Raw genomic sequence first — 18550 nt, 5'->3', positions numbered from 1 at the left:
CCAGTCCAACCTTGAGCTGTGTATCCGTCAGCTTCAAGTATGGAGACTAAAGGAGGTACAGGTGTTGAGGGAGAGGAGGTGAGGTGGAGGTACAGGTGTTGAGGGAGAGGAGGTGAGGTGGAGGTACAGGTGTTGAGGGAGAGGAGGTGAGGTGGAGGTACAGGTGTTGAGGGAGAGGAGGTGAGGTGGAGGTACAGGTGTTGAGGGAGAGGAGGTGAGGTGGAGGTACAGGTGTTGAGGGAGAGGAGGTGAGGTGGAGGTACAGGAGGTGATGAGGGAGAGGGGAGGTTCAGATACAGGTGATGAGGGAGAGGGGAGGTTCAGATACAGGTGATGAGGGAGAGGGGAAGTTCAGATACAGGTGATGAGGGAGAGGGGAGGTTCAGATACAGGTGATGAGGGAGAGGGGAGGTTCAGATACAGGTGATGAGGGAGAGGGGAGTTGGAGGTACAGCTAAGGGAGAGATGTGAGAGATGCAGGTACAGGTGTTGAGGGAGAGGAGGTGAGGTAGAGGTCAAGTTGCTGTTTCGTGGATACAGAGAAAGACTACATTGAGTCTCTATATATTAAGTTAAAAACCCGGTTAACATGTTAAATACGCCCCTCATCGCGCCTCACTTCACTGGACCAATCAGCACCGCCGCAGTCATCGATCAGCTGGACGGGTGTTTGTTCTTATACCAAAGCTAAAACTTCAGCTAAAATAATAAAGAATATCTATCATTTACTCCTTACACATGAGCTAAAAAAAACAAACATATATTTACTAATATGTATTTAACAGTACCAAAATAATTATTAAGATAGATATAATTGAATGAATAATTGTTTTATATGTTGAAGCATCAAGACATCTCGTTCCTGTTAGAATTCCGCACAACAGCAATCATGCGGCGAGTCGTGTGGTGTTGCTCTATATTACTAACATTATTCTTGTGTGTACTCGCTAAAGTAAGAGATCCTTATAGTATTCTGGCCATTAAAAGAAAAGCTGATACCCAGGAGATAAAGAAAGCGTATAAGAAACTAGCAAAAGAATGGTAAGGTGTTGGTTGAATGTGTCTATGTTGAGGGCCATTAGTGTGTGTGTGTGTGTACCCCCATGTGTCACACCCTTACTGTAATAGATACATAGTTAAATATATAAATAGATACATCTATAGATATTGAACTCGTGGTCTTCTGTTTCCCCTCAGAACTCAATAATGTTTAAAAGTTATTAATCACTTTGCATCATTTGTAGCTTAATATAGAATTCATAGTGACGTATTTTAGAAGCATCACCTTTATGGTTTTACATCACTATTTTTTTGGCAAGTAATGTTTTTATTTGTCATATATGAATCTGTTATAATGTATATAATAGGTATAAAATTACTTGTACCATTGATTACAGTCCGTGAGTCAGGGAATTACTCCAAGTACCAGATATTGTTACTTTATTTAATCTATGTTTGTGGAATATTAACTTCAGTTGTTATCAAATGCATCCCAGCGACCTTTCCACATGAACTGTTTCATTTAATTTTACCACTAGACTCAATCTAACCTAAGTTAACCTAAACTAAACTAACCTAACCTAACCTGTATTGCACTTCCATCCTGGGGTAGGTAGGTGTGATTCTGGTCTATGATAAACCATATACTGTACTTTTATCCTCTTCGCCACCGATCAACTCGTTTATGTGGATGGGAAGGACACTGGGTAGCATTTGTGTGTGTCGCCAAACTAACATTGCAAAGCCTTGTCTTTTGGGGGATATACTGTACTTTAATAATGTAAGAAAGAATATTGTATTTGAACAAACAATTTAAAAAGTTTCTGTATGTTTTTACAGTAACTGTAAAAAACGGGAAAACCAGGTTCATAAAGTAGGATTAGAAACAATTACAGTAATCTAAGAACAGAAACAGAGATAAGAAATATCCCTTAATTTTATCAGTTGTTAGTTATGGTGTCAGGTCAGGTGTGTATATGTAAGGCTCTCTATACTATTATTTAAATTAATTATTTTTGTGTTACTCCTCAGGCATCCAGACAAAAATCCTTCACCAGAAGCAGAAGCGAAGTTTATAGAAATCAATCAGGCTTATGAGGTAAGATAATTTACATACATCTAATAGAAAGTTTAGTTGATGACAGAAGCACTTATTCTCTCTTACTGTTGGCTGGTGTAAAGAGTTTCCACAATACATTAAAACGTCTGTCTTTATGGGGCTTGAGGCTGTCCTTCTTATGGGAGCATTAGGGTGGGTACAGGTGACAAGCTGGGGAACGGGGGATGGGGGGGTGGATCTTCAAATGTATGCCATAAGTAAATAATTTTTCATAATTTTCCAAAGAACATTTTCAACTAGAAAAATGTGTATAGTGTCAACGTATAGGAGAATAGCTTATGAATTTAGTTACAGTTATTGCTTTGTCATAGAGGACTCAAACAACTCATTAATCTATAGCCTCCTGGAAAATAATTAATAAAAGTTAATAATAAAAAAAATATTAACAAATTTCATCTGTTCTCTTTTAAGCTGTTAATGGACCCAGAACGGCGCCGGCTGTTTGACACCACAGGCCAGACAGAAGAGCAGCCCAACTTCCGCAAGCAACATGACTATTCCTCCTATCGGCGCTTCGATCCCTTCGACGACATTTTCAGTACTTTTGGAGGGAGGTTCCGCTTCAATTTTAAGCACGGAGACGGAACAAATACTATTTATAAGAAGCAATCTATAACATACAAGTACGTAGGTCTGAATTTAGTCTGTCATCTCTCCAATTTATAGTTTCCTTTTGAATTAGTTGTGCTGGGTGTTACCTATCACAGTGGAGAGTTGTGCTCCTGTATGTGGACTTGATCACAGTCTACAATAAGTCATGATAGGGAGATACTTTTTAAAGTCATAAGATGTGAAATAAGCTGGCTGAGGACACCTGTTATACATATGGCTTTACATCACACCTGCCTGATAACACATAGATAACAGAGCATAGTGACTGGTAGTACATGGTCTAAAATATTATGGCATTTTTATGGAATAGGAAGTGATAAGTTGGTAAAAAGAGGACATACGCTACTGAATTGTAATTATGTGGTAGATGGGAAGGAGGAGGTAGAAGGATGGATGGAGTAAAGGGTGTACTAGATGTGAGTGGGGTGGGTATTATGGGAGGCACGGGAATGCATGGATGATAAGAGAACCTGGTATAAAATAGCTTATAGGGATGTTACAGCAGTTAGGAGGCATGAATGACAACTGTACTATATATTATACTGTATATATGTTGCTTTTTGGTTGTTGCCACATTACCTGTAATGGGAAAGAGATGGCGAGATTGATACCTTGATGAAATAAAGAGTATGAAATATAAATAGATATGTAGATGATATTACTGTATCACTTTAATAATTTTTTATCACTAATCATTTGAAATCTTACAGGTCATATCAGAACTCCATCATCCCATTAAGCAAGAAACAACCATACCTGTTGCTCTTCTACTCTGATTGGTGCATACCTTGTGCAGATATTGAACCCATATGGTGGAGACTGGATGAAGAGCTGGAGCCAATTAATTTTGGAATGGCCACTGTATGTACTATTTTATTACCTTGTCTTAAAGGGTAAAATGGCCAAAACAGTAGAGGGCAAGACACTATGGCCAGCCAGATGGTAACATTGGCTTTGGCTGCATTTACTTTATTTTCAGAGCTGTTACATTTCAACAGCAGATGAGGGAAAAATAAATAAGAAGTTTACTTTTGTGCATAGTACTCTTTAACGTTTGATCTTAACGCAGTATCTTTAAAGAAACTTGACTTGTTGCAGATAATTTTTCCTTAACCTTGGCAATATTTACTCAGACTGAAGACATGCATGAGGATTATTTTACATACTGTATACAGTACAGTACAGTATTTTATATTACAGAAAGTATAAAATGCTGTGAGCTCTTTGTCATAGAAAGTGGACATTTATATTTATCCAACAAAGTTCAAGTTACCAGATATTTAATCCAATTTATGCCTCAATCTTTACCCAGGTTCATGCTGGTCGAGAAATTGAGCTTGCTAAAAAAATAGGAGTTAAGACGGTGCCGTACCTGGTGATGTTGTTGGACGGCCATCCTTACCACTACACCGATGCCTCACTCAGCATGGTGTCTTCCTTAGGTAACATCTCGGGCTTTTTATCTATTTATTTTCACTTTAGTTTCCCAGTGTCTAGTGAATTATTATTACCGTTAATACAGTAATAAATATTCTGAAGTGTGGTTACAGTACTGTAATTACATGTACATTATATCCTAGCCCACTGATTATCTGTTTATTTTATACATAGAAATCTCCTGTCATTTATTATTATTATTATTATTATTAGGTAAATGGTAAGTTTTCACGGCTTGTTTCCATTCACAGATTTCATTCGTAGTAAATTCCCCCACAAATTAGTACAACGAATAACAGAAGAAAATCTTGAGAACTTCCTTGGTGGATGGATGGACAACAGGGTAAGTGTTAGATGATGTGTCTGTTGCAGTCTTTATGTGATTATGGACCTCTTAACTCCTTCATTTCAGTAACATTATCTTTAATTAGCAAAATCATGAATAGTTGTAGACCTTCTCATCCAGCCTTCATCAACAACAACCTTTTCCAGCCATTTTCCAAGCTTGTGTGGGTTAGCTACAAATACAGTACTTGACGGCAGCTTTCCATACTGCAGTCTCTCCTGTCAGGTTCCTAATTACTGTAATGTCATTTCTTACAACCTCTCCCAATGTCATTCTTGGCCTGCTCCTGTCCCTCCTCCTCCACATTAAGGCTCGTGCACTTTTATTGTTTGGAGGATGCTCTGCATGGTATACCTTGTTACCTGTATACAGTTTGTGTAATTATAATTAGTAATACATTTATAGTATATTGTACTGTAAATACCTTTGGAATTTCTATTTTGAATAAACTGTCATGGACATAGTTATCAGTTATTATCTGTATTTTAACATGTCATTCATTAATAGGTTCGCGTGCTGATTTTCGGCCGCCTCGATATCATCAGACTCCGTTACTTGACTGTGGGGTGGGAGTTCCGGGAGAGAGCTGTCATCGGGTACGTGCAGATGGACCGGGGTGATACCGATACCATTCGAGCTCGCTACAGTGTGTCCAATAAAGTGGACACCTTGCTTGTGTTCCACGAGGACTTGCACACACCAGTGGCATCGGTGGCAATGACAGATTTGCCGTACCCAACCATGAAGGATATTATTGAGGGCAACAAGTTCCTGGTGTTGCCTCGACTCTCCTCACAGGTGCAGTGTGTTAATGTGACTAAACTGTTTGTGGTCTGCTAATGGGGTTTCATGAATATTACTACAGTATGGCTTTAGAAATAATAAACTATAAAGGCTAACTCATCTGCCTTGTACCACACGTTAAATATATATTATTTGTGTTAACTTACAGTCTGTGTTTGATGCCTTGTGTCCCGTGGAGTCTGTGCGATCCCGACGTCGATTATGTGTAGTTTTGGTCACTCAAGATGATCCGGCCCATGACCCAAGTCGGGCAGCGTTGAGGGAATATGCCACCGGTGACCAGGCCAGAGAGAGGGATCGTGTCCGCTACACTTATCTCTTCAGGGAGAAACAAGTAGAATTTATGAATGCCCTTACAGCAGGTGTGTGCATTAGTCTAAGCCCATCACTCTTGTTGAATATTTGACAAAAAAAGACCAAGCTTAAGAAATTTTATTTAATTGAATGAGACATTTTGTCAAAGAAGTGATATTTTGAGATTTATTTATTTTTATTTATTGAATATTTTTGTGTGGTCCCCCCACCCTCCTCCAGCACGTTGACACCAGCCAGCTCATGTCACTCGTAATTTGACTGTTGTGTTTCCCGCCTTAGTTAACAATGTCTTCCAAAAAGTGATCAATGGGTTACCCACCACCATGTAGTGCAAAACATAGATGAGTTAATCTTGACAGTAAACAAGAAATTGGAGCTATATCTTACGTTGTGTTGAGGTGGGTGAAACCATGTGTAAGCTTATGAAGGAGTGTGGGGTTAAGAACAAGTATAATCTATGATTTAAAGTCATATAAAGAACAATTACCTTATGACTACTTTCATCCATACATTTTACATATCTCTTTACTCTACGCAAGCTGAAATAATTTTCATATTGTTTTTTGCTACTGTAAGAAGTGTGAGGTATCTTTTTTGGTGTTTATTTACAGTTTACTCGTACTCTATACCCAGGTTCAGGTTCCCCAGTTGAGACCAATCACCACATAGTTATTTTGTGGCGTAAGGACCAGAACCACTTGAAGTACGAGTGGCTGGAGGAAGGGTGGGAGGTGGAGCCAGACAAACACAATACCTCCCGTGAAGCGCTCAAGGCGGCCATCCAGAGACTTCTCCATTCCAACCAGCCGATGCCTTTTGAAACAGTCGTCCAGGTTCGTACTACACACAGGCAAGAGAAGTCAAGTCTGTTAGTTATGATGTGAGACTTAGCTTATGTGGTATATTTAATTATTTTAAAGGTTAGTTTTCTTATGGTTGTCTTCCCATTCTTGCAAATGTGGATGATTATTTAATTATTGACTAATTTTAAGATGTTATTCATGGCATAATGATGAGAAAATGTATAACTATTTTGCAATCTACATAAAAATTTGAGTTGATAGTAGAAGGATTTGGGTATTGAGTTTATTTAATGTGGAGAATGTCTCACGAATAATTACTCCCGCATCAGGAGTTGTTTGATGAACACGCTCAGGGGATCGTCTGGAGAATCGTCAGCAAACTGGTGTCCGTACAAGATTATTTGAGGTAGGTAACTCACTTGGTGTCTTTGATTAAGTTTAAATTATATTGGTGGTAAGTGAAACATCGCCCATTTTCTGGACTTACAGTTGTTAATGTACATGGTCCACACTACTCTCTCTCTCTCCCTCATTATACTGTACATTGGTCTTTACTGTATGTGAAAGGTCTTCCTCTTCTTCTTCTCACCCCTAAAGTCTTTTAAATTGACGTTGTTTTGAAATTTATGTGGCTCTTCATTTCTCCCTCTCTAGAGTTTGTCTCAATGTTATTATCGTATTGTGTTACAGTTGTATTTTACATTTGTGTGAGTTTTGTATTTTATATTAATTGTAAATTCATAGGTCCTTTGTAGCTCACTTCCTCTACCAGTACAGTACAGTGTAGTCAATAAAACATACAGTACAGTACAGTATAGGAGGAACAAAGAAGACTACAGTATGTGAAACCTTGGAATATTATTTGTCTTGAATTGAAATTGATGAAAATGAAAAAGTGATTGGTAGTGAGTGAAAATTTGGATATTTGTATTGGATTATATGATATCCCAGTTAATATGAGCAAGGAAGAGCAGGAGAGAAAGTGGAAAAATGACATTCAAAAGTGTTTTAACTGGTAGAGGATGAAGTAGTTGCTATATATCAGTGCAGTACTAGAATGGCCTCAAGTGTCATTGATAATGGGAATGGTAAGATCGTCCTGGGTATAGTGTGTCAACTGTACAAGAGTTAGGTGTGGCAAATATATCTTTTCTTTGCAGTAGATACAGCCATGATCTGTACCTTTTGTCTGTTCCAAAGGCCATGGCTGAATGAGTTAATTCCAAGAAAATTGAAAGAAAATGTGGGTGCACATGCATGCCAGTCCCAGGCACACCACCCCACCCTCCCTGAGACTTGGCACATAGCAAGAGCCATGGTGTTCATCTGTTCAAAGGTATAATGGAAAATCAAGAGTTTCAATGTTTTAGCAACAAGTGTCTTTGGGTTGTGGTCTAATGTTAAAGAACCTAGTAATATGCTGAAACTCCTTATTATATGTAAGCATTGTGAAACTTGTGCTGATGATTGTGCAATAACGAATATATAGAATCCTGAGAATCAGAATTATTTGGTACAGATCTTCGATTGGCTCCACAAAATTCAGTTTCAGTATAGCACCTGCTGATTCTCAGCCTGAATCTGCTTAGTGTTCTGCTCTGGTTGAGGATGAAGAAGTTCTCCCTCTTCAGACTTTTCATAAGGTTGTTCTGCACACATTGGCCTCCTGTGCAGACTTAATTATAACAGTACGAAGCTTATGACAAACTCACAATAGAGTTTGAGTCATATACTTAATAGTGTTTCTTTTAAGGTTTTTTATAATACTATATTTAACATATATCATTGTCCTTCAGAATATACAAGAACTGTCATTTAATGCATTAGGCTGAGAATGTGTTCACCAGTATTGTCTCTGAGCTTTGTGCTTTTTCTTGTTTGTTTTTTCTTTGGTAAATGTGTTTTTTTGTGCCATTGAAAACAAATTGTTAGAAGTATTTACAAATGTGTGATTTAGTAATTTTGTAACTACCTGTGCCAGGAACATCAGTTTTTGAGCATTTAGCCCAAGTCATAAGACCATTCCTGTGTCCAAAATATTTAAAGTTGTTTCAAATCTGCAGGTGATTGAATCTAATAACTGTTAAGTCCTGTAGCTTAATTATGGCACATTTGAATGCTCACCTAATCACTTAGTTGTTCAGTGACTTGTGTGATACTCCTAACAATCCTTAACTTATTATACCACAAATAACCCATCAAAATTATAAATTATTTTTTATCAGTTAGATAAAATATATTACAGTGTAATGTGTATTTTTTTACTATAGATTCTTTGTAGACTGTGCGTAAAATGCATTGCATGACATATCCTTCAATTTTCCAAGCTTCTCTGTTTTATAACTAGTTGCTGCGTCACTCAGTTGATGTGTATTATGATGAGTATTTCCCCCACCAGGGATAACGTGACTCAGGATGACCTTCTCCCCGCTGTGTCTATCCTGGTGACGGTGCTCTTCATTATTGCCGGAGGATACGTCATGTCGTACTTGGTGTAAGTCATAAAGAGTTTGCGTAGATGTACTTCTCTCACAGTTTGGATCTGAGTTCATGAGCTGTTATTGTTTGAACTTCTTCCTGCCTGAATGCTCTTGAGAACTCTTATATGTACAGTCCTGTTCTTTTACTATCACACCTAACAACTTTGCCTTGAATAGTTAATATATTGGGTTCCTAAATGACTTCTAAGACTGTCTATATGAGTTACTTTAATTCAGCACAGAGGGGAACCCATACACGAGTGGTTAATTACCATTTCATTTCACGTTAAGTAGGACAAATCATTGTTCACTTGACACCCTTAAATCTGTCACTTTCTTGCATTATTGATATTAAGTGACACAGATTCGAACCTTTGCGGTGATTGTCTTGTAAGTAGATTCTTAAATTTTATTCTGCAGGAAACTTGAAGAGGAACGAGTGGGCAATTCAGACTCCACGTTTATAGATTCGACTGGAAAGGTTACTACTCAGCCACAACTCGTCGTACACGAACTGAGGGGAGAGACTTACAATGGTCTTGTTCGTATGTTGAAGCCCGGCTGTCGCACCATCGTCATGCTGTGTGATTCGGAGAGCAAAGCTAAACTGATGCCAAAGTTCCACAAAGCTTGTTGGCCGTACAGGAAGTAAGATTACTGTTAAGACCTATTTTGATTATACAGTGGTCTTGTTTTGATTATAGTCTTGTTTTGAATACCATATACAGTAGTCTTGTTTTCTATGTTCATAAGTACTGTACTCTGATTTTCACGTATCTCACATTCCTACATAAAATTCTAATAAGGAAGTTTTCAGCACAAAGTTAGAGAAAGAGACAGGAGATTGGGTAGTGGTCAGCACCTGTACCTCCCACCAACAACGTATACATAATACTAAAACTTCAATCAACTTTACATCCATCTAGTACTCATAAATTCAAGTTTGTGCAGTTAATAATCAAAGCTTCGTCTGAAATTTTTATCCTAGTAGCCAAGTCTTACTGTTATTCGTAGCCAGTATAATTTTTTAATCTTAGAATTTTTAGTTTTTTAAATTTTAAATTTTAAATTTTTAAATTTTAAATGACTGTACAAATAAATTACATTTTAGGATTTCACACCTAAATTGAGAACAGCTGCAATAGTAATGATCGTGAATTAAAGTCCCTATTAAATAAGATTCTTAACTAGGAAACTGTGGGAGTACAGCCAGTGGATATAGCAGGTGTTGGTATTGGTAGTTAGGTACCTGTCACTGGTCATCACAGGTGTATGACTAGGGTTAATACTAAATTAATACTTATTTGTTCTTTAACAAAAATATATACAGCTGTATATATTTTCAGAAACAAAACACTGATGTTTGGCTTTTTAAATGTTGAGCGAGCTTCAGCTATGGAGTGGTACAAGCGCGCGTTAGTCTTGGGGCTTCCTGAACCTCGTGACCTGAACATAAACCCCAAGAATACCCTCGGCACGGTCATTGCTCTTAATGGACACAGGAAGTACTACTGTCTGTACCACGCCAAGCATCCTGAAGCTGTGTTTGGGGTAAGAAGCTCTCTTGATCAATAGGACAGGTGATAGTAGTGAAAAAGGTTAAGATTTGTTATCACTTCATTACCTTAAGATCACTGTAGAAGAGTTAAATAGCTGAAATATAAGGTGAGTGTCCAGTTTTGTCCTTGTGAGAGAAAATGCTTCTGTATAGAATGGAGACTGAGGTAAAGGACCTGAAAACATCCAGTCTGGGATGCTAGGAAGGTAACCAAATTTACATACTAGAATAAGACTTGAAGAGAGAGAAGGTGGAAAAAAGACAGGAGAGATGAGTGAAAAGGTAAAAAAAATATTTGGCATAATTTTCCTCACTGGTAATAGGACTCTTACTCTGCTTACCTTCCTCAACCTAAAGGAGTTCCACCTAATTTCTACAAATCTTAGGATGACTGTTTGACATCAAGGTACCTGTCATGGGGCAAATGTGCATTGTGACATGTTCTTCACTATGTAATAAGGTCACTACAACTTCATTTCTGTTAGTCTATACAGCGGCTACCAGGTATACATCTTTTAGTAATAAGGTATCCATGATGATGTGCAAGTGCATATTAATCTCAATCTCTAAATAAGGCTGCAGCCCCCTTGTACTGTATTCCTTTTACACAGTTTGATTTTTAGTAACATTACTTGGCACCAAACACTCACCATGAAGCTGAAGTCTTGACCTGAGAGTAATATTAAAATAACCTCATTTCTGCAAAACTACTCACATGTTTCTCCTTTCAAAGCTTTTGACCATTGTTGACATCCAGTATTGCCAGGGCACCTGTCACTGGGTTTAGATGTCCAGCTTAATCTTGGTCTCTGCCTCAGCTAGTCAAAATGTTGCTTCATTGATCACATTTCCATAAAACTTTCACATCCTGCATGTAAAGATGTCATTTGGCACAGTAACACCTGCAATAGGAAAGATGTGTGTCTTAGCCTGAGTCTCACTTTGATCTAATTCTAAAGTTACAAGTACAAAATATGTTACATTATTATCCGCAGGACTTACTGAATTCAGCTCAAAGATGTGGGTGTGTTATTGGTGTGCTTATGAATGTGGGCATAGTTCTACTTATGGGAGTGGGTAACAGTTGTGAGTGTTGATGTGTAAGTGTGGTTCTCACCCCAATCATCTCCTTGAAAACACCAACTCTTTTTTCATACCCAAATGGTTTATTTTTCAACCACACACTCTAGACTTACAGTACTTTTTTGCCAGACATACTTCTTATGATCTCCCTGAATTTTTTTTTTCTTGGATTTCTTCTTTTTTCCACCAACCATCACATGTATACAAGAGTGGTTGGCTGATGGAGTACTTCATGTTCCAGTCCTAGCTTCTACTTTCTTCTTATTCCATAGTGGGTTGTGTTAGGCACCCAAGACCCGGGGCAAATGATGTGCTTACGGAACTTTTCTCACCTTTGATTACTATCGTGCTTTTGGTGCATTTGTACAAAGCTCTTGTTCCTTACTAAAGGGTTTTTTAGCTTCTGGGCAAAATATTTATAATTAATAGAAAAAAGAGAAAACTTTTCAATAATGATTTTGAGGTCAATAGCTCCTCATTGATAAAATAACTTCAGTATATTTCTTCCTATTTCTTACCTTTACTTCCCTGCCTACACTATGTGGGGTGGATCAAGAGGGACTGAAACCACAGAGATTAAAAAGTGACTTCAAACTCACTTTCTCTAAGCTGTAGTGCGGGGCTGTGCTGTACTTATACAGTTATGCCACTTGGGGTGTTTGTTACCTTGTCACCATCATTCTGCAGATGATAAACAATTTTCCCTTTCTTGTGAATAAATGCCAGTCTTGTTTTAGTAGATGTATTAATTGCACTGTACATGGTAGATGGTGTTGGTATGGATAAGAAAAATACACGACTTCAATGAAAAATCTTTCAAAGTATTTAAAATGTTAAGTTTCTATTTACTATAAAATATATTGTACCTGTGTTGAAAGTGCCATTACTACATTCAGAAACCTGGTTGATAACATAGTACAGTATTGGCTCTTCAAATTTCTTTACAAGAATGTTTGCATTACTATAAGCATTGCTACTTTCAGTTCACTCCAAATCCAGCAACATCTGAGACAGAAGGAGTTCGTCGAAGGGTCAGTACATTTCTCATGTTCACGACTGAAATAATGATCAGACAACCTTTTCCAAATACGATCATTGTTTTATGCCCCTAAATATTGGAATGTGGTTTCATATTCCCAGTTTGTATGTTAACATTGTGCTTGTAACTCAGAGTACAAAAGTTCACTAAAAGTCACTTAACTCGCCACTTCTTAACCCTTCGTTGGCATGATATGTGTGTGTACAGATACTGCTCTGTACTACATCATATACAGTAAACAGCAACCCAATGTCCTTTAAGTGCCTGCAGCCATAACATTTGTTTGAGTACAGTCATATGAACAACAGTACTACTTTTTAAGAACATTTGGTCTGTTGTAGGTATAGGTCAGTTGGTCTCTGTGAGGGGAGTGTAGGGCTACTGTATGAGAGGATCTTTGCCCATATAACTTCTCTCCCTTGAATTGGTCTTATACAATATTAACAGTATTAACTGGTCTGTCTGTCTTGTATTGCTGTTTTTTCTTTTCTTTTTTTTTTGAGTGTTAAACATTTCACAAAATTATGTAATAAACTTAATCATTAAAGAAAACATTGACCAACTTTCTCAGAATGGCTAATTGGGTGCAGTAGAAAGCACAGTACTTCACTGTACTGTAAATTTTGTACAGTGAAATTTTATACTGAAATGCATCTTTTTCTTTTTTGACAATACCTGTAGTAATATTAGTACGGTATATTTCATGGGGTTTGTATTGGTAGTCAAGCTTCTTTTAATTTATAATACAAGTATTACTATTTTAAAGGTAATGAATTACTGTACGAGGTTGAATGCATCTGACAATCAGTAAACAAGTGCCCTCTTTATATGCATCATTCTCTTAACCATACACACCAGAGGCTTGTTTATGATGAGTCTTTATGATAGAACATAACATAGGAAAGGTTAGACAGTAAAGGTGATGGAGAGGACGGAGGAATGCCATAGTGTGGGGTTGTTATGCCAGGACCACCCCGTCATAGGGCAGCTGCTTGGGTAGTGAGTTGTAGAGGGGAGGTAAAACATGAAGGTGATGGATAATGAGGCCCACAGTATCACTGCCAGCTGGTGATGGGTGTACAGTACAGTATTGTATGTTTCCTCTACATTATGTTGCCATACTTATAGAGGTTCTTTATATGATAAATTGGATTAAGGAGATCTCAGCTACAGTGTTACATATGTTAGGCCGTGTTGCCTCACACTAGATAACTTTTCAATATATTTTTCATGCCATAGATTTGATCTTGGGAAAAATCCATTATTGATGCTGTTGATAAAGTTCTTGGAATGCCATTATTGGTATTAATTTAATCTTATGACATCATCTCCTGATGGTACTATATATGAGAACTTCACTTTTAAGTGAAAATTTATCTGCAGTGGATCAGTGCATTTTCAATTATTCGTTTTTAATTAATTGGATGTGTTTAAAATCATGTGCACGATGTCAGCGTATACTTTACGAGTATTGTCTTTGATTTCTTCTGAACTGTTCTAACACACCATCCATAATAGCAAAATTACAAGGACTGTTCTTCCCAAACTACTTGTAATGTGTTCTTGAAAGCTTGCAGTTACTCATTGGTCTGCATTCTCATCATTGATTTGGTGTATCAATATAGTTAATGATGATTCATCCATTATCTTTTATCTTTAAAGAAATGCCTCACAGTGTTTTATATTATACATATGTCTGGTTTTCTGCTTCATTGCATATTTTCTTTCCTGTGTGTGAGCAATGTGTATGTATACTTTTCCCTCTGAATCTTTATGTTTGAGTATGCAAATACAGTATAGGTATTTCTATTTGAGTATGCATTTGCATGTACAGTAATGTCCCTTGATATTTTTGTACAATTTCGTGTTGAGTTTTTTCAATACATTATTACAAAGGAATAGTATTTTGGTTGTTGGCAAATGTTCAGGAGTAGCCAGTAAAGTGATTTTAAGTACTGGGTGGCTGGTTCATGGTAAGTAATGTTTTATCAGCTTTGCCTGGCCCTTGTATCACACTTGGCCTCACAGTTGATACACAATATCTTCTACTTACGACTGTTTGGTTACCGGTACATCTTCCTATACAATTTCTTTATTTTGTGGATATTTGATCATTTACCCGTATTTCTGATTGCAATTTTGCAGCATGCGCGATCAGGCATCAGTGGAGACTTCATGGGCTTCAGTGACAATGATTCTGAGACAGATTCTGATGTGGAGGTGGGAGACAAGAGGAAGGATTCAATTGCTTCTGATGTGAGTCATATGGTTTGCATATTTATGTGTGCATCAACATTAGGTACAGTAAACACAATAGAAGCCACATAAATTGTGTTTTTAAGAGCAGTTTATATTATATAGAGAGTAAGAAACACAAAGATGTGAGAAAGAAGTACATGTTTTAGACAGTGTAAGACAAGATTTGTACCTTCACTCCATGCATCATGTGTTAGGTGACTAGTCTTGCCTATGATTGAAATACTGTACGTACCTATATTTTAATTTTAATCTATAGATGGAGGGAACCTGTTTTAGGAAGTAACGTCTTTTGTACTATTTACTTCAGAAACCCCTGCTCAACTACTACAGCAACATACTTTTTGAGGAACAACTGCTGGAAGGGCTGAGTAACTGGATGGACCGCCTGTTTGAGGGTTCAACTCTACGCTACCACATTAACTACTGGCCAGACTGGCCCGGCAAATAGTGGATGTGTCATGGATTAGGTATTGTTCAGAATGTTTTCATTACACTATATGATTTGTGACCATATCAAGAGATGAAGGAGAAGTCAGAGTCTAAGATATGAGACAATTCATGTACAGTATACAGTATATAGATATTGTTCACGGTGTTTTCTTCCATTCATCATTTTCAGTTGTGGTGAAATTTGTAGTTACAGGCAAAGAAAACAATGTGTTAGATGTTCAGTAACGAATTATTGTAGTGTATTGGCATGTGTAGACTAACAAAACCTAGATTTTTTTGGTAGATGAATCTGTAGTAAATAAGACATGACATATTTACACTGTTACCCTTTATGTATACTGCATTACTAACTGTAGATAATTACTCATCAATTACGATGTCTGTATACATGGTATATAATATACCATTAACAAATCCTAACTTGAAGGTAATGTTGATAATATAGAAGTTGATATTAATATGAAGGTGAGACTTTTATAAAGTATCACCTTTCTCATTTAGAAACTTAGAAGGTTACATGTAGAAGTGGGAAAATTTACACTTGACATCAAATGACCGCCCTTTTAAGAACCTCGGCTCAATGTCCTGCACTGTGGGAGCCAACAGAGGCAATGTTAGAGTGTAAATTATCTTACAGTTGTTATTCTTGAAGTAAAAATAATCACAAATTATCACAAACTGTAGAAGTAGGCAGAAAGTAGATGAAAGAGGCATAGCTGATCATTACATAACTGAACCTAACAGTGAGGTAACCTGTGATTGACTTGAAAAACATGTGAATCTAACCATAAACTTCTGTGATTTACACCATCAAAGTTCTGGGGTCAGGGGGACTAAACAAAGAACACTCCAGTCACACGTGGGAGCCTCGTACTTGGACACATGGCTTGTTGAAGTGCAGTACGAAGGAATGTTATATCCAGTACAACTCTCATACCAGGATATGAGATAGATAGTCTACAGTATGTTATGTGTTTGGAGTAATTTATGTATTAGATGTGACTCTCCTCATAAGAATCGAACTGAAAAGAAATGGCATTGCATATAATTAAGAGATATGTTCAAGAAAATCACACGTTGCCTCAATAGTTTTTACTTTGATTTATTTTTAATATGTAGATTTTTAACAAGTCATAGTCTGCCAGAATATAAAATTATTTATTTATTTTAGTTATGTTGTTGTCAAAGTTTGTAAGATATACATGGATTTCTTGCAGCCAAAAGGTTCTTTCTCAAACCATAAACAGCAAAAGGCTGTTTTATTTTAGTGTATGTGATAAACATGTATTATGTAGACTGTAATTAAACTAAAAAGGCATATACCAAAGATTATATTGCATTATGTTACCAAGACTTTTAAATGTTAGTGCGGTAGTTTGATCCAGACTCTTAGGGTAGTTTATAAAAGTTACATATTAAACTAATTACTGTGACTGAGGACACAGGAAGTTGTGATTCTCTGACATCAAGTATAGACAGATTAGTGAGAACTAGATATTCAGTCACTGTTTTGGTGTATAGATCAAACATTTTAGACGGTGTGTTCAGAAACTTCCAATCTGCTCAAGGTGAGTCTTAAGACAACTGAAGAAATCCTTCTACAATATACTAGACAGATTTTAGAAGTAGAATTACTCTCAGCTCTTCATGAACCAGCAGATACATCAGTTGTTTTTTTCTAGTGATTAGTGAATAGAATATGTGCCATGAAAAGTATTGATTGTAGAATGGAAGAATATGTGTGCGAAGATGGAAATTACTGCCTACAATGTAAACAACAAACTTTTTTATTTCATATTCTGTTAAGGAAGTAGGGGTAATAATTTAGCATCTCCCTTTTAGCTATTAGATGAGCTTAATGAAATGGTTCCCCCTTACCTACACTGCCTAGCTCTGCCTGACTTGAGGGACATTAATACTTTTCACTGCGCCTTCACACTACACGTGCGGGTCATCTTGCCTATTTATACTGTGAATGTTTAGCACGGTGTTGTCGTTACTGTTGTTGTCTTGAATTAATGCACTTATACTTTGATTATTAAGCTGTTCAAGAAAGATTATCTATTGTTTTCTCCTATTCTTTCAATTATTTTTAACACCATTTCCTCTTCTTTTTGGCTTGAGTGTTCGTCAGACTGTCTTTTCTTTTACTAGTATAATATCAAGGAACATCAAGAGTGTATACCATGAAGTAAAAGTCTCTCCCATGACTCTTTATAACATGATCTACACATAGTGATTTGTTAGTGGCAGTATCATGCTAGAATCTGGTACCTGTATCTGTCCCCACAAATCCCTGGTGTTAGTTGATGCTCATTCAGAAAGACACTACCTCACTTACTATGAAACTACGCTCTCAGTTCTTCTTTAGTTTCATATTCATTTGTAAGGTAATTTTGTGGTTTTGTCCAGTGTTTGTTGTATCAGTCAGTCTAGCAGATTAGCTATTACATCAATTCGAAATGGGTTAATGTACTAGAGGATATTACCAGTAAATGCCCTTAACAAAACTAACTACAAACATGGGCTTTGATGTGGCTAAAGAATACTGTATTGCATTACTTATACAGTGATATCCCCGTTAGCCAGAACAATTGGTGCAGAGCACTTCCAGGAATGAGAGATTTCCGGGTAACGAAACGACTCAAAGCTGGAAAAAAATCCCTCGTCCCCGGAATTTTCCGTGTAACGGAAAAATGTTCTCGGAATTTCCAGAAAATGTGCCCGATTTTCATCTCTCAAACCTGGAAAAAACTCCCCCATCCCCGGAATGTTCCGAGTATCGAGAAAATTTTCTCAGAATTTTCCAGAAAGTGTGCCCCTTGGAAAATCGTTCCCAAAGCTGGAATTTTCTGGAAAATTCCGGCTTTGGGAACAATTTTCCGAGAAAATTTAAATTCCGGCTATCGGAGAGTTCTGGGTTTGAAAGATTCTGGCTAACGAAGACATCACTGCTGAAAGGCATTATTTTAATCTGCAGTGCCTTGTGGTTGTACTTGGTGTGATATACAAGTAATAAAGGTTGGTTGACTATGATCATCAAGAGCTCTTAGAAACTTAGTTCCTTCTCTGAAGAATGGTATTGTTTCATCTCGTGGGAACTGGGCATTGGTTTTGTATTTTTATAAACAAAATTATTGTTCTTAATCTATCTATGTAGTCATTAAAACATAACTTCTTCCTTGAAATCTAAGAGTAGAAGAACCCAGATAGTGCACAGCATTATTACTCATCATTTATGCCAC

General features: G+C 37.1%; 1 protein-coding gene across 2 annotated transcripts; it reads left to right on the top strand.

Moving 5' to 3' along the window:
- The first annotated feature begins 870 nt into the window (after window positions 1–870).
- Window positions 871–16627, top strand: LOC121853688 (dnaJ homolog subfamily C member 16-like). Of its 2 annotated transcripts, XM_042348029.1 has the most exons (16): window positions 871–1041; window positions 2032–2098; window positions 2531–2742; window positions 3442–3592; window positions 4044–4173; window positions 4420–4511; window positions 5022–5312; window positions 5467–5680; window positions 6267–6466; window positions 6766–6842; window positions 8835–8930; window positions 9337–9564; window positions 10263–10467; window positions 12541–12588; window positions 14742–14852; window positions 15163–16627. In XM_042348029.1, the coding sequence occupies exons 1-16, from the start codon at window positions 890–892 to the stop codon at window positions 15301–15303; spliced, it is 2415 nt and encodes an 804-aa protein (XP_042203963.1). In that variant the 5' UTR covers window positions 871–889; the 3' UTR covers window positions 15304–16627. The 2 variants fall into 2 exon arrangements, with proteins under 2 accessions (XP_042203963.1, XP_042203964.1); XM_042348030.1 differs by lacking the exon at window positions 12541–12588.
- Window positions 16628–18550: the final 1923 nt, after the last annotated feature.

Source organism: Homarus americanus, unplaced genomic scaffold (assembly GCF_018991925.1).
Source record: "Homarus americanus isolate GMGI-L3 unplaced genomic scaffold, GMGI_Hamer_2.0 scaffold4896, whole genome shotgun sequence".
Lineage (NCBI taxonomy): Eukaryota > Metazoa > Arthropoda > Malacostraca > Decapoda > Nephropidae > Homarus > Homarus americanus.
This window is presented reverse-complemented; position numbering and strand designations above follow the sequence as displayed.